The 25,523-nt window shown below is 44.7% G+C and overlaps 1 protein-coding gene across 1 annotated transcript; it reads left to right on the top strand.

The window, feature by feature from the left end:
• Positions 1-14,652: 14,652 nt before the first annotated feature.
• LOC120981006 lies at positions 14,653-25,518 on the top strand. The gene is made up of 5 exons (XM_040410449.1): positions 14,653-15,010; positions 16,178-16,527; positions 20,987-21,089; positions 23,025-23,199; positions 25,377-25,518. Exons 1-5 carry the CDS (start codon positions 14,921-14,923, stop codon positions 25,502-25,504), a joined length of 846 nt encoding a protein of 281 aa, XP_040266383.1. The 5' UTR covers positions 14,653-14,920; the 3' UTR covers positions 25,505-25,518.
• The last annotated feature ends 5 nt before the right edge of the window (positions 25,519-25,523 follow it).

Genomic DNA, 25,523 nt, shown 5'->3' with positions numbered 1-25,523 from the left:
AGTTTGTAAACGCTATAACTTTTACCCAAACCATTTTTTTTTTACCCAAACATTTTTTTTTTATCAAAGACATGTAGAACAATAAATTTAGAGCAAAATTTATATATGGATCTCGTTTTTTTTGCAAAATTTTACAACTGAAAGTGAAAAATGTCATTTTTTTGCAAAAAAATCGTTAAATTTCGATTAATAACAAAAAAAGTAAAAATGTCAGCAGCAATGAAATACCACCAAATGAAAGCTCTATTAGTGAGAAGAAAAGGAGGTAAAATTTATTTGGGTGGTAAGTTGCATGACCGAGCAATAAACGGTGAAAGTAGTGTAGGTCAGAAGTGTAAAAAGTGGCCTGGTCTTTCAGGGTGTTTAAGCACTGGGGGCTGAGGTGGTTAAATACCCCCTCACCACCAAGCACCAGTGTTTCCTGTCCCTACAGAGGACAGGGGCAGAGAAAGGTCTCCATGTGCAGCCGCCGTAGAGATGAAGGTTCTGCATGATGTGGAGTCGCGTACCTGCTTCAGCGGGACCCCCCTGCCAGCCTGCGGTCTTGTACTAACGCTGGGCAGGGGGGCAGGGGAAGAGACTCTCCTCCAGTTGATCTGGGGCCTGCTCCTGGAGCGCAGACGCCCGCCGGTTTCCCTGAAACCACAGCCGGGTTGTGTGCTCAGCGCTATACAAATTTGTCACTTCTGGCCAGCTGTGATGTCACCAGATGTGACGCTGACTGCCTTCTGATGGCGGGATCTGGTCAAAAAATTCAAATGGATCCCCCTGCTGCAGAGTCCTGTGGTGAGTGATAACTCTCTGCTACCCTTCCAGGATAATTCAACTAGATTAACACAGCCTATTATCAACAGGGATGTACCATTATAGATATATATCAACTTAAAGGAGAGACGGTACTCTATATTATCCATTAAAATAATTTGTAATTTTTATTAAATGACATAAAGGACGTGTACATTAAACATACAAACATAAAATGCAGAGACCATACAGAGTGCCATAAAACCTATCCTCATGAACATCACTATTAGCTGCTATTTCTGAATATCTAGCTGTATGAGAGCTGTGTGAAAACGCCCAGGTCAGCATATAAATATATCAGCTGGCTCCGGATGTGCTCACAGCAATCTGAGCTAAGATAAGTCGGCATAAATATATACCAGGTATGGATGATATTAAGATGCTGCGGCCGACATGAATAACTTATGGTAGCACCTGCAGATGCACTTTATATCTATATCAGCAGGTCAGTCAAAGCTTCCCAGTTCTTACCCTGTATAAAGTGGTGTGTCAGTCTGGAGAGGTTCTGTTTGGCGTGCTCCTCGACGCACGTTTCGCTTTATTGCTTCATCAGGAGGGGCTGGTTTTCCAATGAATGGTGAGATCTTTAAATACGGTTATTGACCAATGGCTGGGCCCATATGTGTCATGTGATTCCACTGCCGTTGATTTCTAATGTGGCGCGTCATGCGATGGCTAGATGAGAATTGGAATAGGACTTCCGCCCTCCCGTCTGCGTGATCCAAGTGAGGGCAGAATGCGTCTGACATCACTGGGATCTTTGCCTGCCGGGACTGCGAAAGTCCTCCCACCCGCAATCCATGACGCGCTCTGAAATATCATCCATACCTGGTATATATTTATGCTGACTTATCTTAGCTCAGATTGCTGTGAGCACATCCGGAGCCAGCTGATATATTTATATGCTGACCTGGGCGTTTTCACACAGCTCTCATACAGCTAGATATTCAGAAATAGCAGCTAATAGTGATGTTCATGAGGATAGGTTTTATGGCACTCTGTATGGTCTCTGCATTTTATGTTTGTATGTTTAATGTACACGTCCTTTATGTCATTTAATAAAAATTACAAATTATTTTAATGGATAATATAGAGTACCCTTCCAGGATGTCTGCGCACAGAGGCCTCTACCCTGCTGTCCGTAAGTTCCCCTTAGGGGAGAGTTTTGTTTCTTCTCTCACCTGGGCACACTATTGTGGATCTTTTCCCTGGTTCTAATGGGCTTTTCTGGCTGTTCCAGACTGCTAAAGATCCGCTGAGAAAGCCCAAGAGATCCTCAGTGTATTTCATGCTTTAAGCCTTTACCTGATGACCATCCTAAGAAATTGTGCGGGGACTGCATTGCTAAAATTGTCCGTGAGGAACAGCCGTCCCTCATGGACAAAATTAGATCTATGATGCAGGAAGACATGAAGTCCTCCTTTGCGGCCATTTCTGCACTACAAAGAAACCCGCTTTTACGGAGCCCCCCTCCAAACGTAACAAATCAGGCGATTAGGTTTCATCTGATTCTGAAGATTATGGTGAGGATGAAGATAAACTCTCTGAGCAAGAATTTTCAGAGAGCAGAAGAAAATTATTTCTCTTAAGATATGCCTGAGCTTTTAAAGGCCGTTAGGGCTACTATGGGGGTGGAGGAGGTGCATTCTACTCCGTCAGTACAAGACAAGATGTTCGGAGGTCTCAGGGTGAAGAAATCCAAAGTCTTCCCTATTAATGAAAACATCAAGGGGATGATTTTGGATGAATGGGCGGATCCGGAGAAACGGCTAGGAGTTGCCAAATCCTTCCAAAATCTGCTTTTTTGATCAGGAAGAGGCTAAGACCTTCAACACTATTCCTAAAATTGACGCCCAAGTAGCTAGGGTCAATAAAGTCCAGACCAATCTACCATTTGAAGATGCCTCACAGCTCAAAGACCCGATGGATAGGAAGGCAGACGGTCTATTGAGAAGGTCATGGGAGGCGGCCATGTTCACACTTAAGTCAAACATAGCGGCCACATCAGTTGCCAGATCTATGTACATCTGGCTCTGAGTTAGAGAATACGGCTTCCAGCGATTCCCCAACGGTGGAGATTTTGGGTGCTATTTCCCTGTTAAAATCTGCTACTGCCTTCTTAGCGGACGTCTCCGCTGAGTCGGTACGCTTTGCAGCAAGGGATGCGGGTCTGTCTAATGCAGCCTGCCATGCCTTGTGGGTTAAGTTTGACAAGGTGTCAAAATCCAGACTGTGCCATTCCTTTTTCTGGGGAGTATATCTTCGGCCCAGAATTAAATAAAATTTTAGAAAAAGCCTCTGATAAAAAGGAGTTCCCGGAGGAAAAAGTTTATAGCAGGCAGTATCCCTTTCGTGCCCCTTCCAACCAAAATAAACAATACAGTGGTAAGGGCAAGTCGGGCCGTTTCAGTTATCCCAAAGGGGTAGAGGTAAAGCTCCCTCTTCCTCCCCAAAAAGGAAACGAGAAATGGTGACATCAGGGTAGGGGGGAGACTGAGGATGTTTTTTTCCCGTTGGGAGGAAATATCCTCAAACTCATGGGCTCTGAGGATTATAGTCAGGATACAGAGTACAGTTCTCAGACCCTCCCCCAAAAAGATTCATAGTCGCCAAAATTGCGCTCCCAGACCCCAATCATCCTATTCGCATAGGCATTCGGGAACTACTCGCAAAAAGGGTAGTGGCGGAAGTACCACCGTCCGAACAGGGAAAGGGGTTCTATTCGAACCTCTTCCTAGTGAAAAAGGAGGGTTCCTATCGAAGCATAATAAACTTAAAGCTCCTGAACAAGTACATTGCTTATCAAATTCAGGATGGAGACCCTAAAATCAATAGTTCCCCTGCTTCAGAACAATTCAGTAATGTACACGGTAGACCTGACCGACGCTTACTATCATGTCCCGATACATGCCAGCTCTCAGCGGTTCCTGAGGTTCGGTCAGACCATCTAGGCCAATTCACCTCTCTCCCCTTCGGCATATCCTCAGCACCTCGGGTTTTTACAAAACGAATGATCGAGGTAGTTGCCTATCTAAGGAAGGAAGGTCTGACAGTTTTCCCATACTTAGACGATTTTCTGATCTCAAACAGTTCTGCTCTCCTACTGCAGAGAGATCGGAATTTCTTCCGTCAGACCCTGGAGGGATTAGGTTGGGTGATCAACATAGGAAAGTCAGTTTAAACCGACAACAAGGATCCAGTTCTTGAGGGTCATTCTGGACTCCCAGAGACAGCTAACTTGTTTGCCTCTGTGCAAGGTACAGGACATCCAAAAGAGAATCTCCATCTCCAAGATGTCCTACTCAATCAGGGATTCAATGAGTCTTAGGGATCCTTACATCCTGCATACCATTTGTTCAGTGGTGCCAGATCCACTTCCGAACCCTGCAGATGTGGATCCTCAGGGTCTGGGACAGAAGGGAGTCTTCCCTAGACCAAAAAGTGATCATCCCTCAAAGGATAAAAACCTCCCTCCTTGGTGGAAAAACAGGCTCAATATCTCCAAGGGTGTGACGCGGTCAAAGAATCCCTACACCCAGATCACCACGGATGCAAGCCAGTGCGGCTGGGAGCGAAGGTCGGAGATGCTTATTACCAAGGAGTCTGGCCAAAGTCGATCAGTCTCCAGTCGTTGAATTTTCGAGAATTGATGGCAGTCTGGGAAACTCTAAAGAAAGCCAAAACTCATCTTCAAGGCAATCACATAAGGGTCCTGTCAGACAATACGACAGTGATAAGATATTTAAATCAGGGAGGCATGGGATCAAGCAGCCTGCTAGATTTGTCTGCAAGAATATTCATCTGGGCAGAAGTGAATGTTCATTCAGTGTCTGCAGTCCACCTAAAAGGGTCCTTTTAAATGTGGAAGCAGACTACCTCAGCCAGAAAGATAGACCATTCAGAATGGTCCTTAAATGAGGAAGTTTTCCTGACTATGACTGACAAATGGGGCAGACCAGCAATAGATCTCTTTGCCACACGGGTGAACTCAAAATTGCCAGTTTTTTGTTCCCTAAATCCCAGAGACAGCCTGAAATTTCTGGATGCATTCTCTTTCAGATGGAATCGAGGTCTTTATTTCACCTTCTCTCCTCTTCCGCTAATCCCGAGGGTGGTACAGAAAATCATTCAGGACAAGGCTTCAGTCATACTAGTCACTCCCTACTGTCCAAAAATGAGCTGGTTCCGAATCTTGTGGAACCTTGCCAGCGAGGATCCTTGGATCCTGCCAAAGAGGAGAGACATCCTTCACCAAGGTCCGTTTCTTCACCCAGACCCGGACTGCCTCAACCTACCAGCCTGGATCCTGAGACCCAGATGCTAAGGAATCAGGGATTATCGGATGCAGTCATTTCCACCCTCAAAGCCTCCAGAAAGGTCACCTTTTCAATTTACCTGAAAATCTGGAAACGTTTCTACTCGTGGTCGGGTTTACCCTCGCCAAATACCTCGGCTCCAAATATCCAATTAATTCTGGACTTCTTACAAAAAGGATTTGACATGGGGTTGAGACCATCTACACTCAAAGTCCAGGTATCAGCCCTCAGTTGCTTTTGACACCAAATTGGCAAATCGTAAGTGGATAAGGCAAATAATGAAGGCAATAACTAGGTTACGTCCGACTCTAAGGTCCCATGTCCCCACCTGGGATTTAAATATTGTCCTTAAGGGACTATCACATTCTCCATTTGAGCCTCTGAGTGACTGCTCCTTGAAACTATAAAAATCTTTCAAGACCGCATTCCTGGTGGCCATCACCTCAGCCAGAAGAATCCGTGAGCTACAAGCACTATTGATTAGAGAGTCCTACCTACAGGTCCTGGACAACAGGATAATTCTGAAACTAGATCCGTGTTTTCTACCGAAAGTGGTTTCGAAGTTTCATAAAGACCAGGAGATCACTCTACCTTCACTGTTTAACAACCCGTCAAATGATTGGGAATCTATCCTTCATTCGCTTGATGTTAGACGGCAGTTCTTGATTACTTAGAAACCACAAAAGATTTTAGGAAGTCGGACTTCCTCTTTATCCAGTTTGGAGGAAGAAACAAGGGTCAGAAGGTTTCCAAGTCCTCCATTGCCAGATGGATCAAAGCTACCATCGCTTCTTGTTGTTCCTTACAGAATCTATCTTGCCCTGATAATATCAAAGCCTATTCTACTAGGGCAATGTTGTCTTCTCAAGCAGAAAGATGTCTCCCTTGAGGAGATCTGTAATGCAGCCACTTGGTCCAGCATCCATACTTTTGCCAAACATTATACAGGGTGGGCCATTTATATGGATACACCTTAATAAAATGGGAATGGTTGGTGATATTAACTTCCTGTTTGTGGCACATTAGTATATGTGAGTGGGGACACTTTTCAAGATGGGTGGTGACCATGGCGGACATTTTGAAGTTGGCCATTTTGAATCCAACTTTTGTTTTTTCAATAGGAAGAGGGTCATTTGACACATCAAACTTATTGTGAATTTCACAAGAAAAACAATGGTGTGCTTGGTTTTAACGTAACTTTATTCTTTCATGAGTTATTTACAAGTTTCTGACCACTTATAAAATGTGTTCAATGTGCTGCCCATTGTGTTGGATTGTCAATGCAACCCTCTTCTCCCACTCTTCACACACTGATAGCAACACTGCAGGAGAAATGCTAGCACAGGCTTCCAGTATCCGTAGTTTCAGGTGCTGCACATCTCGTATCTTCACAGCATAGACGATTGCCTTCAGATGATACGAGATGTGCAGCACCTGAAACTAAGGATACTGGAAGCCTGTGCTAGCATTTCTCCTGCAGTGTTGTTATCAGTGTGTGAAGAGTGGGAGAAGAGGGTTGCATTGACAATCCAACACAATGGGCAGCACATTGAACACATTTTGTAAGTGGTCAGAAACTTGTAAATAACTCATGAAAGAATAAAGTTATGTTAAAACCAAGCACACCATTGTTTTTCTTGTGAAATTCCCAATAAGTTTGATGTGTCAAATGACCCTCTTCCTATTGAAAAAACAAAAGTTGGATTCAAAATGGCCGACTTCAAAATGTCCGCCATGGTCACCAGCCATCTTGAAAAGTTTCCCCCCTCACATATACTAATGTGCCACAAACAGGAAGTTAATATCACCAACCATTCCCATTTTATTAAGGTGTATCCATATAAATGGCCCACCCTGTAGATTGGACCTTTTAAAAAACAAAACTGTCTTTTGGACAAAAAGTCCTTTAGACTGTGTGTCGTCGTCGTTGTCCCCCCCCCCCCCCTTAAAATCATATTTGGTATATCTCCTTGTATGGCCGTCGTGGTGATGCTATGGAAAGCCGGAATTAGTACTTACCGGTAATTCATTTTCCATGAGATCACCATGACGCCCCATATTTCCTTCCCTTTTCGTTACTTTGGGGTTGATATGAAGTAATATCTTCTCCTGTTTTATTTTTTCACTTGTATCCACCACCTTTTACTCTGGTATTTTAGAAGCATTGGTGGTGGGAGGGGGGTATTTAAACCTTTCTTTGACCCCTGACCTCTGTAGGGGCAGGAAGCAATCTCCTTGTATGGCCGTCGTGGTGATCTCATGGAAAATGAATTACCGGTAAGTACTAATTCCGGCTTTTTATTAAATTTTTTTATTTTTTTTTCAGTCTAAAAAAATGGAAATGTCTCAAACGGCTGCTAAATGTGCATAACCGATGCACAGGATCCGTTATTTATTTTTATGTTCTGACTGATCAGAAGAATGAGAAAATGACGGTCATGTGAACTCTCCCTTACATGGTTAACCATTCTCATGGGCAGCCGTGGGATTTTATTGTGGATATTCTGACCGCCACCTCAGGGTATATCCATTGTAGGGATAGACTAGTTGTAAGAGACCCGGTACTAGTCTCCCTATTATCCCTAGCTCCTGGTTACCAATGGCGCAGCGAGTGGTGTTTGATGCATCTAGGGATTTATCATGTTAGATTAAAAGTTACGTTTTAAGGTATCCATTTATAGTTGTATATTTTGGATAATATGGATGACAGGCAGACCAAATGTGGATTCTTCATAGATGGATTTTCCACAGATGTTAAACATGGAAATATAAACCATGCCTTTTTTGTCTAGTGGTTAGCACTGGAGTCTTGCAGCGCTGGGGTCCTAGGTTCAAATACAACCAAGGACATCATCTGCATGGAGTTTGTATGTTCTCCCTGTGTTTATGTGGGTGTTCTCCCACACTCCAGAAATAGAGAATATACAGTATGAGCGATACTGTCTGTGAAGCGCTGCAGAATGTTGGCGCTATAAAAAAAAATAAAAAATAAAAAATCAGTAGTCCATTACAGTGAAGCGGCAGGTGCTAGCAAGTGCAGATGGTGACAGCTGTTTCACATGAACACTTTTCTTTGGACCTTAAAGGGGTTCTGCACTTTCATTTAACTGATGATCTATCCTCTGAATAGATCATCAGCTTCTGATCGGCGGGGTCCGACACCTGGGACCCCCGCCGATCAGCTGTTTCAGAAGGCAGCGCCGCGGCCTTCTCACTGTTTACAACTGGACCGCTGGCCCAGTGATGTCACAACTAGTATCAACTAGCGTGGGCGTGGCTAAGCTCTGTTCACTTGAATGGAGCTTAGCCACGCCCACGCTAGTTGATACTAGTTGTGACGTCAGTGGGCCGGCGGTAAACAGTGAGAAGGCTGCAGTGCTGCTGGAGCGCCGCTGCCTTCTGAAACAGCTGATTGGCGGGGGTCCCGCGTGTCGGACCCCCGCCGATCAGAAGCTGATCTATCCAGAGGATCATGAAAGTGCAGAACCCCTTTAAGTTACAAAGTGCAGCTTTTTGAGCCAAATTGTGGTATGTGCCAAAATGTGCTACTTTTTTGTCACAAGGTTTCTGGCGAGAAGGAAATGATAAACTCCCCCACCCCAATGAGTACCAAGAATATGACCTCAGCCTTTCTGCGTTCCCTGGGAGCATGAACGTCCTTGGACTGTTGTCTTTCACTATCGAAGAGTGCTCTCATGATCCCTTTAAATATTAGACATTATAGATGTTTGGAAAGGAGACAGTTGATATTTAAAGAAAAAAAAAATGGGTTTCTATCTTCTGGTTTGTTAATGTAGCATTACAAGTCAAAACTGCATCATAAGTGGGGGATATATATACTGTACCTCCAACTATGGCACATTTTTCAACACTAGGTGCCCAGTGCCCTCAAACATAGTAAGAATGCTCCCTTAGTGCCCCTCAGACTGTAATGATGTCTCTTTAGAGCTCACCATGCAGTATGATGCACCTATGGTTTACATACTCTCCTATCCCACGACGTGCAGAGCAGATGTGCTGTTCTCCCGCCTGCGCTGAGCCACCAGCATCAGTGGAAGGGGTACCATTCACCAGGTTGTGATATACACCCAGCGTGGTATGACCACGGTCTCGGATATTTGTGTCGTCTCTGACATAGTCCCTGAGAAGAGTGCCCTGGATGTAAAGCTCCGTCTATACAGCGAAACGTACAAATACAATACACAGAATGGGAACATGGCAGCTTTATAAACACAGCCGCAGACAGAGTCATAAAAGGGGATCGAAATCCAAGTGGATAAAGGCCTGCTCCGAAAATAGCCCGGAGTCTTAACCCCTATTTGGCCATATGATACTTGTGTCTGGAAAAAACAGGTTCACTGAAACGAAGAAATATTGCAGAATCTATAAAACGACCATAGATAGTTCAGATCACAGAAAACGTGCGGCCTCCGGCCTAGACAGCGTATTCGATGTGTTTGACTCTCCAACCCAATTCATTCTTTGCGTTGCTATGTAATCTACCGAGCCGCTGTAGAACGCGTTACATGACAGGACGCCGGCTTTGATTTGATGCCATATGAAGTGGTTATATATTAACGCACCTGGGTTTTGTCTGAGGACGAGGGCCTGTTTATGATGCTTGCTATGAGCCTGGATAATGTCTCCTTGCTGCTAATGAAGCTTCTCATCGTTAGGCTACTTTCACACTAGCGTTCGGGTGTCCGCTTGTGAGCTCCGTTTGAAGGGGCTCACAAGCTGCCCCGAACGGATCCGTCCAGCCCTAATGCATTCTGAGTGGACGCGGATCCGCTCAGAATGCATCAGTCTGGCGGCGTTCAGCCTCCTCTCCGCTCAGCAAGCGGACACCTGAACGCTGCTTGCAGCGTTCGGGTGTCCGCCTGGCCGTGCGGAGGCAAGCGGATCCGTCCAGACTTACAATGTAAGTCAATGGGGACGGATCCGTTTGAAGTTGACACAATATGGCTCAATCTTCAAACGGATCCGTCCCCCATTGACTTACAATGTAAAGTCTGGACGGATCCGTTCAAGCTACTTTCACACTTAGAATTATTTTTAAACTATAATGCAGACGGATCCGTTCTGAACGGATCCAAACGTCTGCACAGACGGATCCGCTCCTATAATGCAGACATCAGACGGACCCGCTCTGAACGGTAGTGTGAAAGTAGCCTTATCTGTAGCACAGAAAATCAGACATTTCCCACATTTTGAAAATTATGGCCCAAAAAAAAATCAGGATTTGACACCTGCTTTTTATAATCAGGAGGCGGCAGACTGAACAAAACGTCCTATTTCATGGATGAATTGTGGAGGCTATGATCTAGGACAGGGATGGCCAACCTGAGGCTTTCCAGCTGTTGCAAAACTACAACTCCCAGCATGCCCAGACTGCCTACAGCTAGCAGCCTACAGCAGCGTATGGTGGGAGTTGTACAACAGCTGGAGAGCCTCAGGTTGGCCATGCCTGATCTAGGACATAAGGCAACCTTGGCAACTCTTGAAAACCTATGTAGGTCACCTTCTGGGGAGTCTTTGGAACAACTATTAGGACTGCCATTACAGATCCTGTCACATTCAGAGCAGTGGACATATTACCTCATAAGGCCTCATTCAGTTGACCGTAACACCCAAACTTCCCACAGTACCATAGGGTCAGTGATGATCTAAGGTTCAGCTGAGGGTGGTCCAGTTGTTGCGTCCATATTTCAGCTGTCTGAGTGAGGACTAATGGCCATCTAGGTGCCTGGGAATTGCTGGTCTTTCCCCAAAATAACTAGGAAATAATTGAATGACAGAATGTTTAGCAACTTGACAACTCAGGACGCAATATGTAAGGTTATTTACGTAAATGGGTCTTCCAGGACTTCCGCAGGACAAGTCATCAATATCTGATCGGTGGGGATCCGACTCCAAGAATTCCTGCCAATCAGCTGTTTGAAGGCCAGTGACATCATGTCTTTGGTCACGTGGCCTATTTGCAGCTCCGTCGCATTCATGTGAATGGGCCTGTGTTGCAATACCAAGCATAGCCACTATACAATGGAAGCTACAGGGGTTCCTGGAGATGGACCCCAATCGATTAGATATCGAGGACCTGTGATGAGGATAGGCCATCGATATTGAATTCTGGGAAAAAGCCTTAAAGGGATTATCTTGGAATAACTTTTATATTATTATCATAATATATTTGCGCTGCTGTAAGGGGCTGTGCTTTATGCATTTCATGGTTTGGAGGGGGGATTATTGTGTACATACATATGATCAATAGAAAATAATGTGAAATACATTGGGGCATATTCACACTCTGCAAAAAAATTTTGTACATGGAAAGATCTGCTTCTTGTACGTAACCTTCTCTAAATTATCTCACTTAAAGGGGTTTTGCCACTTCAGCAAATAGCATTTATTATGCAGAGAAAGTTTCCATGGTTACGACCACCCTGCAATCCAGCAGCGGTGCACATGCTTGTACACTATAGGAAAAAGCACCAGCCTACGTGAGCTCCCACGGTCTCGGCCACCAGAGAGGCTGACATTTTTTCTGATGGATTGCAGGGTGGTTGTAACTATGGAAACGAGCAGTGTGTAATGTGATGGAAAATAAATGCAGCCAGCAAAGGAAGCAATACGGACAATCACAGAACATTAGTAGGTGCCTTGTATTAACTTTCTCTACATGATAAATGGATGCGGACAGCACACATATATCATTCGTGTGCTTTCCACCTTTTTTTTTTTTTTTGCGGCCCTATAGAAATGAATGGGTCCGCGTTTGATTCGTAAAAAATGGAAACCGAAAATACATCCGTGTGCATGAGGCCTAAGTGTGTATACATATGTACATGGCTCTGTCACTGATAGTTAAAGGGGTTGTCACTTCAGCAAGTGGCATTTATCATGTAGAGAAAGTTAATACAAGTCACTAATGTATTGTGATTGTTCATGTTGCCTCCTTTGCTGGCTGGATTCATTTTTCCATCACAGTATACGCTGCTCGTTGTCATGGTTACAACCACCCTGTAATCCAGCAGTGGTGCTGGTACTTGCACACTATAAGAAAAAGTGCTGGGGACCGTGGGAGAGCACGAAAGCTGGTACTTTTTTCTATAGTGTACAAGCACGGCCATGCTGCAGGGTGGTCGTAACCATGGAAACGTTCTCTGCATAATAAATGCTATTTGCTGAAGTGGCAAAACCCCTTTAACGGTCAGATCTCTCCAGCTGGCAGAACAAAGGATAGGGCATATTAAAGTCCAGCATGCCACACTTTTGTCGCTTAGCACACCCCCAAAAACTATATACAAGACCAGACTATACGAGAGTGTGCAATAAACAGACCCGGGCTGGCCAAATAACCAGTTATAATCTACAGGTCAACCAACAGATCACAATGACAAACCTTTAATTCCAGGACTTCCTTAAAGGGGTTGTCCCAACATTAAATATGATATTCAATGTACAAATCATATAAAATAGCATTTGTCATGTACATGCTGTTAAAGGAGTTCAGTACCTTTATCTTACACATGATCTATCCTTTGGATAGATCATCAGCATCTGATCAGCGTGAGTCCAAGACCCAGGACCCCTACGATCAGTTGTTTGAGAAGGCAGTAACACCTGACCTTCTCGCTGTCGCCCACAGGCCAGTGACCTCATGACTATGGACATGGCCTGGGAGCGGCTCAGCCCCATTGAAGTGAATGGCCGGGTGTGAGACCCCCGCCGATCAGATGCTGATGATCTATCCAAAGGATAGATCATCTGTAAGATAAAGGTACTGAACCCCTTTAGCAGCATGTACATGACAAATGCTATTTTGTGTAGAACCCCTTTAAGAAAACTAATACAGTGCTTTACCTACATAGCATGGCACCACCTAATGACATCAGGGTGCTGCTGGTCAGGCATGCTTGGTCACCCTCCTCACAGCCAGTTATCTGCATAGTGATCAACTCTCCACTGAAGAGCGGCAAATAGGAATAGTTTTCTGTCCTACAGGGGAGGTAAAAAGGGTCTATATTGTCAGCTGCCAGAGGGGGAAGGAGACTGATTTTGTTCAGAACAGCACCACCAAGGACACATGGAAGCAAAAGTGATGGAAAGAGTATTTTATAGTAGAAAAACAGAAAATTATTTAATACATCTATTATGTACACGACCGTATTTTAGTTCCGCGTCCGATACACATTTTTTGCAGGTCGCACACGGACCCATTCATTTCTATTGGTCCGTAAAAAAAAGGGGCAGCACACAGATTTAATCCGTGTTTTGTTTGCATCCGTATGTCCGTCCCACAAAATACAGAACATGTCTTCAAAACGGACAAGAATAGCCATTTCTATAAATGGGACTGAGAATAATCCAGATTGCACATGGAAGGTATCTGTATTTTGCGGATCCGTTGTTTGTGGACCGCAAAACGGATACAGTTGCGCGCAGGAGGCCTAATCTTTCAGACTTTATGAAAGTGATTCAAGGGATAACCCCGTTAATGGTTACATGAAAGTCAGGGTGCATGGGGCTGCATCAATAAGTTAGAATGTCATAGGCATCTATAGGGCACTCCACCAACAATTGTGGGTCATCATCTGTGACCGGCATCTATGGCACCTTTGAGGATAAAGCTGTCCTTAGAGGCAGAGATTTTTTAGATGGATGTACTGACAATATATACAACGGTATCATTATCCTATCTAGGGATGAGCGAATTTCATATTTTGAAGTTCGTGTTGTGGAATTTACTGAATTGCGTTATGGATTCCTTTACCACGGACCATAATGCAATTCCATGACTGAATGCATAACGGAATGCCTTTAGAGGCATTCTGTTATAATAGAAGTCTATGTCCTGCATAACTAATCCGTCCCGTTTACGTTATGCTGGAGTCTTCTCCTGCTTAACTTAAACGGGACGGATCCGTTATGCAGGACATAGACTTCTATTATGACGGAATGAATAACGGAATGCTTCTAAAGGCATTCCATCATGCAATTGCATTATGGTCCGTGGTAACGGAATCCATAACGCAATTCAGTAAATACCACAACACGAACCCGCACACAAACTTCAAAATATAAAATTCGCTCATCCCTAATCCTATCCATAGATGATGAGTATTGACATGGACAATCCTTGGGTCATCTGGAAATTCTGTGCATCTCTGGCAGGTGGTTTCCCCACTCTAACAAATCCGCAGCATAAAAAACTGCAATTTAAAAAAATGTAGTAAAAAAATGTACAAATTTTCACGACTGTTTAATATCAACATTCACTAATACCCTTAGAACAAGCAGTTCCCTGAACCTGCATATCCCACCACACACAAATGAGAGAAAAAAAAAACATCTCCTGGCTGCACAGGATGAGCCGGAAGCCTGGAAGATATCTTCTGTTATAATTATCTGACATCTGCTTACACATTGCCCTGTTCTTATTCCTCTCAACCACTAACTCCATTCTGAAGACCAGAAAACAACACTTGTTTGTGGTTGTGAAAGCATTTTCCATCATGTGCGGATGTCCAGACCTTACCTAGAGGAGATGGGATCTAAAAAAAACAAAAACGTATCTACACTTTAATGAGTAAACATTCAGATTCATAACTTGGCAGCTAAAAGGTTAAGAGTCTCCACCCTCTGTTCCACAGACAGTCCATTACTAGACACATTTCATCCTAAGCAGCACTAAAGGTATAGCCATAACCTCCATAGAGAGCTTGGAAAAGCATTAGAAGCTTCTGCACTACTGCCCAGGGAGACCTTTTACCAGGCGTCTATGGACCGTTGTCTTTGAAATGGGGCTACAGAACTTCATCGTACCATGGATTTTCTATTTAACATGTGAAGTGACCAGCGCTGGTACAGAGAACCTAAGTCGTATGCAGGTAAGGTCCACATTTTCTATAATGTTACAGTCCAGCCTCCAAGAAGCCAATAACTACATTTGAAAAAAGAGAAAAATGTGCTGAATTTTTGAGGAAATATCTGACATGACTTTGCATTTTTGGTTGTTAATAATAACAGTATAATGGAACATGCATTGAGCAGTATGATGATTTGTGGATGAAAGGTTTTGGTCCACAATGATGGAGGAGATATTGGATCACGACTATGATGACATTTACTATTCAGCCCACCCACACAGTGTTGGATCCATGTTTCATAGATGATATTGGAGCACTTCACACATCATTTAGGAGGTCCAGTCTCAACAGCTGGATGTTCATACATTTTCATATTAACCTTCAGGGTCTTCCGGTGGTACACTTACCAGAAATTGTAGACTTTACAGAAGTAGAAGCTGGTGTCTTGGTAGCACAAACCTCACACATATAACTTTGCTGTGATGAGCATTCCTCTCAAGTGGTTGAAGCTGTCAGCCTGGCCCGGAGAGCAAGACCGGTGGCATCTGGCCCATTATACAATGACAAATGTATACATTAGCACTCTATTATAGGAAGGTATGCAGTGTCTATGTTCCCTCCTGGAGAGGACTATTTTCTATCCCTGTGATGAAATATACTTTATGACCATTTGTATCGGTGAGTGAAGCTCTGTTATATATCGTTACACAGCCATACCCAAGAATTGCAGCAATACTGGACTCCGAACTATAGGACAGTAGCTAAAACTATGGCTGATGAGGAGAAAATAGGATGCAAACATGAAATACGCATACGGCGGGTCCGCAATACATGGGCACCGGCCGTGTGCATCCCGCATCACGGACCCAATCCGGGAGATACGGAACGGAAGCACTACGGAGTCACTGCTTCCGTGGGTTTTCTGTCCCTGCCTCCGCACCGCAAAAAAGTAGTGCATACACTACTTTTTTGCGATGAGGACAGATCTGTCTGCGGCCGTCGCCGTGCATTGGGGACCGCAAATTGCCGTGCATGAGCCCTTAGAAAGAGGTTGTCATGTACTATATGATGACTGATTTCATTTTTTACATTAGTCATGGGAGATCCCCTTTAAAATGCTTCTGCTAATATGTGGTTGTGGACACTATGGTGATATCATAACTTTGATATTTTTTTTTTTCATAAAAGAAGCATAACCTGGAATATACCATGAGCACCACCATAAGTAATGCCACTGATCCTTCCGATGCACTGGTTGTCAAAACACATATTCCGAATTTCCAGGAAAGCAACCTTGTATGGACGGATTTCATGACAGACGGACAGTTTGGTCAGTTCCGTTTTGGCATTGGACTAAGCCCAGACCTCAGCTCAAACGTGACTGAGGCTACATCATCTCTCCTGCATATCAGGGCTTCCGAGAAGCTTTTTGTGACTGTGACCGCAGAGACCAACAGGAGTGATGTCAGGCTGGTCATTACATCATGCAAGCTTGTGAGCAAGAAGAACAAGACAAAGTCCTACTTCATCCAGGACGGGTAAGAAACTGACTTTCCTTCTCTGTCCCAAGAGGTGTCCGCATCTGTATGTCCATTCAACGGCCCTGCAAAAAAGATAAAACATGTCCTATTCTTGTCCATTTTGCGGACAACGGTTGGACATTTCTACAGTAGACTGAAAAAGAAAAAATTGTGGCATGTACACGGCCGGGATCAGTGTTTTGCGGATAGCAAAACGGATAGGGTCAAATTTGCACGAGGCCTCAAATGGATCGTCCATTTTTTATAATCCCCTTTTGTTAGACAAGGCTTTAAAAATAAGTTAAAGGGGTTGTTCCATAAATAATATTTTACACTTTTCAAACCAGCACCTGGATCTGAATACTTTGGTAATTGCATGTAACTTAAAATTTTTATAAAAATATTTTGCAGCCAGATTCAATGAACTCTATCTGTATAGCGCCACCTGCTGTTTGCTCTTTTTCTAATTTCTTTGAAACACATGTTCATTTCCATCTTTCAACTGCCACCAGCTGCAGCAGAAAGGACACACTCCTAAGAAGATACATGCTCCCTGAGCTGCCAGCATAAATCTAGCAGACCAATGAATGGGGAGATATCTGGATCCACGTGAGGTACAGGGCTGGTTGTAGCTTTTTTTTTTTGTATATAGTCCTCATTGGATAACCCCTTTAAACACAGTCTGTCCCACAACTAGGACTCCAAACGGTCACCTGTAATTTGCAGAGGAATCCTGCAGCACCACCACAGGAGAACTGAGGCATTACACTGTGCCCTGTGTCCTCCAGAGAGGGAGGCTGTTTTTGTAGCTGCTTTCTGCTATGGCAAACTGCTCAAATGAGGGACCCCTCTCTGTTAAAGGGGTCTTCTGGCTTCACAATATTGATGGCCTATCCTCAGCCAAATGCCATTGCTGGGAACACTACCATAGATACAGGTTGGCCAGTCCAAGCCATTTCCTACATGTCGAGCCCGAGACCAGGAACTGGAGAGATCGGAACAGCAGCGGTGGGGATGGGTGAGGTGAGTAATGATCTTTTTTATTTTCACTTTATCAAACCCTTTTGCAATTAAAATTATTCGCCCAGAAAAGCCCTTCAATGAATATACATATGGGGAAGTGTCCAGGTTATTTCCTCTGCGCTCTCATGGATATATGGGCCTTCTCTCACATTCACCAAGTCAGCACAGAGCAAGGTAAGGGTATGTTCACACAGAGTATTTTTGGAGTGGACTTTGGCACAGATCCTGTGCCTAAAATCTCCGCCGAAAATGCATGCAGAACTTCCCTATTGATTTCAATGGGGAATCCACATGTTGAAGGGCATCTGTCAGCAGTTTTGTACCCATGACACTGGCTGACCTGTTACATGTGCACTTGGCAGCTGACGACATCTTTGTTGGTCCCACGTTCATATGAGAAAAATGAAGTTTTAAGATATGCAAATGAGCCTCTAGGAGCAATGGGGAACTGACGCGCCCTCTGCACTTGGATGGGCAGGACCAGGCAGTGTAAATGTGATTACGCCTGCCTGGTCTTGTCAATCAAAGTGCAGAGAGCGTGGAAGTTGCAGAGAGAGCAGAGCCTCTAGGTGTAATGACAACGCCCCCGTTGCTCCTAGAGACTCATTTGTATATATTAAAACATAATTTTTCTCAGCAATGCGGGCACATATATTAACAGGGCCTTTTCTGGCGAGAATCTCACCTCAGGCGGCAGTTTTCAGTATTTTTTAGGGGGTAGCGTCCACACAGCAGTTAACCACTGCTGGATGCCGCCAGTGTTCCCTTTAAGCTGTGCCCTGGGTGCCCGCTCTCAGGGGGCTGCCAGAAGCAATGAGCGCTTCCATCAATACAGATGGAAGTGCTCATTGCTTGAGCGCTGGGAGCTGTAGTCCTGTCACTTACCGCTCAGCTCCCCGCGCTCCTCCCCTCCTTTAGGCCAGAGCCGCACAGAATGGTGAAGTAGGGAGACTTCTCCCCGCTCCACCATTCAGCCTTCAGGCACAGATTGTGCTGCCAGCCTGTGTCGGAGGAGCTTTCAGCCTGAGAATCTGCCTAAGCTCCTCCCACACAAGACTGCAGAGCGATCTGTGTCTGCAGGGGAGAGAGGGATGTGAGCATCAGGAACGGGACAAGGCGAATAGGTACTGTGTTTTTTGTTGTGTTTTTTTTATTTAAATAAGACACAGAGGGCATTACTACTACAAAGGGGGCACAGTGGGCATTACTACCATAAGGGGGGCACAGAGGGCATTACTACTACAAAGGGTGTACAGTGGGAATTACTATAAGGGGGGCACAGAGGGCTTTACTACCATAAAGGGGGCACAGAGGGCATTGCTACCATAAAGGGGGCACAGAGGGCCTTGCTACTATAAAGGGGTCACAGAGGGCTTTACTACATTGATGGAGGCACAATAGGCATTATTACTATGAAGGGGGCACAATGGGCATTATTACTGTGAAGGGGGCCCAGAGTGCATTACTAATGTGAAGGGAGCATAACTACTGTGATGGGGCATATCTATTATGGGGGCACAGAGTGGGCATTACTACTGTGAAGGGGGCACAGATGTGTCTGTCCCTCTGTGTGTGTGTGTTCCCATCACCATGCCCACAGTGTTCCTATGTCTTGACGCAGCTACATCAAGACGTTCTGTGTGGGGCATGAAGAAGAAGAAGAGGAAGCAGCGCCACCAGCATGGAGTCCCGTGGGAGAGGCACTGGGAGGCATATTAAGGACGTAGGTAAAACTACCACATGATCTACACTAGTGCTATCTGTGATTTTACATAGGACTGCAGGTAACACTACCACATTATCAGCACCAGTGCTATCTGTGCTTTTACATAGGACTGGAGGTAACATCTACTATAGTATCTTTACTCAGAGATTAATCACTGTGTTACATAGGACTGCAGGTGATATCAACAACATTATCTGTACTTGTACCGCCCCAGATCTGGCAGGACAGTCTCGGAGTTCGGTGGCTACTTGGCTTTCATACTATTTTTTTAATTGGGGAGGGGGGCATTAAAAATTTTGCCTCAGGCAACAGAACATGGGACCAACACAGATGCCTTCAGCTGCCAAGCGCACATGTAACAGGTCAGCCAGTGTCATAGGGACAAAACTGCTGACAGATGCCCTTTAAACCATACTTTTCTTTTTTTTTCTCCACTTGAGGCCTTAAAAACTGCACTGAGGGCAAAAGAAGAGTCCTGACCATTCTTGACGCAGATTCTGCATGGAATCCCCATCCACAATTTCCATGAAAAAGAGCAGGAATGAAAATCCTCGCTGAAAGTGTACCAAAAATCGTGGTTAAAAAATGTGTTAGGGGGGAAAAAACGCAAGCAAAAAAAAAAATCTCATGCGGATTCTGCATCAGGTTTTTTTCAGCGCTGTGTGAACATACCCTAATATTCTGGAGAGACATTAAGGTCTTGTCTGTGTAAGGCCTCCTGCACACGAACGTGTGCTCCCCATGGCCGTGCTGCGGCCCGCAAAATGCACGAACACCAACCGTGGGGCAGCAGATCGCAGACCCATTCACTTTAATGGGTCCGCGATCCGCCCGTTCCGCAAAAAGATAGGACATGTTCTATCTTTTTGCGGAACGGAAGTACGGGACGAAACCCCACGGAAGCACTCCGTAGTGCTTCCGTTCCGCATCTCCGGATTTGCTGACCCATTCAAGTGATTGGGTCCGCATTCGTGAGGCGGAATGCCCACGGAATGGCGCCCGTGTATTGCGGATCCGCAAATGCAGTCTGCAATATGGCAACGGTCAGCCCACGTTCGTGTGCAGGAGGCCTAAGGCGGAGTTCACACATCAGTTGTTTGATCAGTTATTTCCATAAGTTATTGAGAGCAAAAACCAGTAGTGAAGCCTTCAGAGATGAGGTATAACGGAAAGATCTGCTCCCGTTCTGTGTTTTAGACCCGCACCTGGTTTTGGCTGACAATAACTGATGGAAATAACTGAAGTGTGAACTCAGCCTAACAGGTCATGGGATTTGTAAGGTAGTGGAATTAGTGCTGCTATCTCCTCTGCTGGAATTCAACCACTTGTTAAACGATTGCATCCGAAAAACGTATTTTGCTTAGATTTCTCAATAAGAAGAAAGAATATAAAGAAAATCTGTCATATCTCAAACATGTCTATTACAGGAAATTCTTGCATTCCTCATAAAACACCAATTCTGGAGAATGTTTTCTTATAGCTATCTGTTTTGTACTGTTCCTTTTTTATTCCACCTGGAAATGTATAGCTAGATTATAGAGTGGGTGTGTTTTAATACCGCTTGTCAATGGGGAGTGTCCCTACCCGTGACAACACTACCAGAACTGATTGGCTGAAGTCAGAGAGGACACACCCATGCAATTCATTCATACATTTCCAGGAGGCCAGGATAGCTAATAGGTCATTTTTGCCAAAAAATAAATCTAAATCCTTTCAATCTAATTCCAGGTGTTTAGATAACAAAATGGTCGAGAATATCTCAAGGGAAGACACGAAGATGGTCTTCACACTGCATCTCTCAGGAGTAGCTCAGCTTTCTGGTCCCTCCATGGTAGGTGTGACTCAGGTTATAGGACTGAGGAAATCTCTTGGGCCATAGTACAAAACTACCGGTATGTAGCCAACTACAGGGACACAGGTCTCAGAGGGCCCCATAGAAAACTTGATATGGGCCCCCCACCCAGTTTTTCACTGAACACGTGCGTCAAGCACTCGTAGCCTAGGTGAAAAGCAAAATGCAACACCCCAGATTTCTGACAAACTTACAATTTTATTTTTTTTTTATAATAAAAGGGGCATCCCATGAAAAATATTCTACAGTTTTCAAACCAGCACCTGAATCTAAATACTTTTGTAATTGCATGTAATGAAAAATTTTGTATAGCCCGTGAGCTACTCAAGAAAATCTATCTGTATAGTGCCACCTGCTGTTTGTTCTTTTTCTTATTTCTCTGTCCATCTCACTGAGGAGGACGTACATGCTCAGTTCCATCCTTCAAATGCCTCCTGAGCTGTGATAGGGAGAGCTAAGACACGCCCCCTTAGCTGTAGCAGAAAAGACACACCCCTTGAGATGTCCGCTTGATCCAGAAGAGCATTTACATGACACAACTCTCAAAAATACATTGATAAATATCATACAGCCCTATGGAAGCTGCAAAAATGTATTTGCACTGAGCTCCCCCTAGTGGGGGCTGCATGTAAATGCAGTGTTTTCGTGTCGGGAACATAAGAAGGAGCCCCATAGGAATCACGTGGTCTGCCTTCATGGAAGGTATGCCACTGGCCAAACTTTGCGACATTTTGGCCTCTTTCACACGGGTGTCATGGATTTGGGCTGGATAAGATGCGGGTGCTTTCTGCGCAAGTGCAAAACATTTTAATGCGTTTTGCACGCGCGTGAGAAAAATCGGCATGTTTGGTACCCAAACCCGAACTTCTTCACAGAAGCTCGGGTTTGGGTTAGGTGTTGTGTAGATTGTATTATTTTCCCTTATAACATGGTTATAAGGGAAAATAATAGCATTCTTAATACAGAATGCATAGTAAAATAGGGCTGGAGGGGTTAAAAAAAAATATATATATAATAATTAAACTCACCTTAATCCACTTGTTCGCGCTGCCGGGCTTCTCTTTTTTTTTTTCAGGACCTGTGTAAAGGACCTTTGATCACTGCGCTCATCACATGATCCATCACCATGGTGATGAATTATGTGACGGACCATGTGATGAGCACAGTGATGTCACCACAGGTCCTTTTCCTCCTGCACAGCAAAGAAGAAGAAAGAAGAGAAGCCGGGCTGCGCGAACAAGTGGATTAAGGTGAGTTAAATTATAATATTTTTTTTTAACCCCTCCAGCCCTATTGTACTATGCATTCTGTATTAAAAATGCTATTATTTTCCCTTATAACCATGTTATCAGGGAAAATAATAATGGTCGTGTCCCCATCCCGATCGTCACCTAGCAACCATGTGTGAAAATCGCACCGCATCCGCACTTACTTGCGGATGCTTGCGATTTTCACGCAGCCCCATTCACTTCTATGGGGCCTGCGTTGCGTAAAACAACGCACAAAATAGAGCATGCTGCGATTTTCACGCAACGCACAAGTGATGCGTGAAAATCACCGCTCATGTGCACAGCCCCATAGAAATGAATGGGTCCGGATTCAGTGCGGGTGCAATGCGTTCTCCTCACGCATTGCACCCGCGCGGAAATCTCGCCCGTGTGAAAGAGGCCTTATAGTTCTGGTATGTGGTGTTTGCATGATGTGACATAACAGTGCAGATTTATCAAACGGTCTGAAAGCAAAACTGTTTGTTGCCCATGGCAACCAATCACAGCGCAGCTTTCATTTCACATTCTGCTCTTGAACAATGAAAGCTGCGCTGCAATTGCTTGCTATGGCCAACAGACAGTTTTCATACATCTGCCCCCATCTGTCATGTTTTCAGCATCCATAGTGTCTTCTTTCCTCCATTAGGTGTTTATAAGCTGTGAAGTAAAGCTCTGCCTGGCTTCTAACCACTCCGGGGCCTGCGGTTCTTACTGTCCTGTACAGTTGTTCTCTGAACAACCCATAGGACCCCTGCTGGAAACGAGAACCTACCATATCTTCGCCAAACCAGTCTGTGTGACTCAGAAGACAAGGAAAAAAAGCAAGTATCACCTACGCTAGATTAGCTTTGAGCCAGGGTCATCTGAGACAGACTGGTTGCTAAGGACTTTGCTACCGGACTGAGGGTGGTTGCCAGGCATTGTAACCATAGTAACCAACGTGTTTGAAATAACACTAAGATGGATTGGCGCTGTCCTGACAACAGAAAAGCAGTTGGAAAGATCCGTGTCAATTAGAGGGCATCTGTCAGCAGATTTGTACCTCTGAAACTGGCTGACCTGTTACAGCTGAAGGGACCTGTGTTGATCCCATTTCATATGTGCCCGCATTGCTGGGAAACATGACATTTTAATATATATGCAAATGAGCCTCTAGGTCTAGGAGCAATGGGGGCGTTGCCGTTACACCTAGAGGCTCTGCTCTCTCTGCAACTGCTGCGCCCTCTGCACTCTGACAGGGCCAGCAGTTGCAGAAAGTGTGGAGCCTCTAGGTGTAACTGTAACGCCCCCGTTGCTCCTAGAGGCTCATTTGCATATATTAAAACATGATTTTTCTCAGCAATGCGGACACATATGAACATGGGACCAACACAGATGCCTTCAGCTGCCAAGTGCACATGTAACAGGTCAGCCAGTGTCATAGGGAGAAAACTGCTGACAGACGCACTTTAAGGGTCCATCCATTCACACGTCCGCAAGTGTCTTGCAGTCCGCAAAACACGGACACTGGCCATGTGCGTTCCACATTTTGTGCTTTATAGAAATGTCTTATCTTGTCCGTGTCTGTGAGGAGGAGCCAGCGACCACTCTCCCAGCCATTACCCTGGTATGATAGGCTTTACTAGAAATTCCAATACTTTTGTTATATATATAAATAATTTGATCCATGCAGGTGTAGATTTATTGGTGAGGATGTATTTCCCTAGGTATTACTTTAGCGTTCATTGGTCTTATCCTGTACATAGTGCTTTTTATTGCTCTTAGACAATCAATAGACAATTGTAGTTTTGGTGGCTCCGTTTATTAGATCTCTCTACAGGTGTCGGTAACCATTATATACATTGTAGAAAAAGGTCTTGTCATTTTATTAGTGTTATTTGAAAAAACATTATATTTTAATGGGAATTTAGTTTACTTGTTTTTTGTGGTGTACAGATATTAGCAATAGAGTATCCCAGTTACCGTTGTTATAGTAGATTTAGACCCAATGGTGAGATATGTTCTATTTTTTGCGGAACGGAAGTGCGGATGCGGACAGCACACTGTGTGCTGTCTGCATCTTTTCCGACACCATTAAAAAAAAATTATGAGTTTGCAACGTTGCGGAACGGATCCGGATCCATTTTGCGGACGTGTGAATGGAGCCTTAAAAAGTGAACCTGTCACCTCCCAAAACCATCTCAAGCCGCCAGCAGTACCTGCGTGTAGCCAGCAGCAAAAGTACTGAAAACGTTTGTTTTATCCCCTGCCCGGCGCGCTTCTCCACACATGCTTGAAGTCAAGGGAGCAGTGGCCTCCTTGCTTCAAGTCACGGTAACCGTGCCCCTTCCCGGCCCCTTTGCTGTGACTGACAGCGCTTATGCACGAGAGTTCGGCTGCATTTACCGAACAGCCGGCTGTCAGTCACAGCGAAGGGGCAGGGAAGGGGCACGGTTACCGTGACTTGAAGCAAGGAGGCCGCTGCTCCCTTGACTTAAAGCATGTGTGGAGAAGCGCGCCGGGCAGGGGATAAAACAAACGTTTTCAGTACTTTTGCTGCATCTGCCTTCAGGAAGAAAGGCATCATTAGAAACACGCTGCTGGCTACACACAGGTACTGCTGGCGGCTTGGGATGGTTTTGGGAGGTGACAGGTTCCCTTTAAGGGGTATTCCAGCCTGACCTGTTCCATTCATTTCCAGGGGAGTAGACTGCGTCATACGTGGCCCATGTTCTCATGATCAGTGGGGATCCCAGTGGTAGGACGTCCACTGGTCCAATAGTTATCCACTATCCTGTGGATAAGGGATAACTTAAAATAACCGTAATACCCGTTTAAGTGGAGCTGAGCTACAATGCTGCAATACTTGATTACTGAGGGATGTTTTAGAAGCAGCCATGTTTCCTCATCTCCTACAACCCTCATAAATTAGTAACTAGGTAGAGGAATACTGTATTTGTACATCATGTTATAACTAAGATATGGAATGTCTCACCATATCCTTTTTTCTGTCCATCAGCCACCCCAAACTATGCGGCAGTGGTGATCGGCATGGTTCTCGGTGGCACCGTTTTGGCCGTGGTGCTTTTGCTTGTGAGGAAATCGTTTTCTGGTTTGCGCCGGAGGAACATCCTAATGGATCTGTGACCAAGATGGTGGTCTTCTC

Source organism: Bufo bufo, chromosome 10 (genome assembly GCF_905171765.1).
Source record: "Bufo bufo chromosome 10, aBufBuf1.1, whole genome shotgun sequence".
Lineage (NCBI taxonomy): Eukaryota > Metazoa > Chordata > Amphibia > Anura > Bufonidae > Bufo > Bufo bufo.
This window is presented reverse-complemented; position numbering and strand designations above follow the sequence as displayed.

Coding starts and splice junctions, on each gene's coding strand:
- LOC120981006 (XM_040410449.1), top strand. CDS start 14,921: ATGGGGCTACAGAACTTCATCGTACCATGGATTTTCTATTTAACATGT. Junction 15,011..16,177: donor AGAACCTAAGTCGTATGCAG/GTAAGGTCCACA, acceptor TTTTCATAAAAG/AAGCATAACCTGGAATATAC. Junction 16,528..20,986: donor TCCTACTTCATCCAGGACGG/GTAAGAAACTGA, acceptor ATCTAATTCCAG/GTGTTTAGATAACAAAATGG.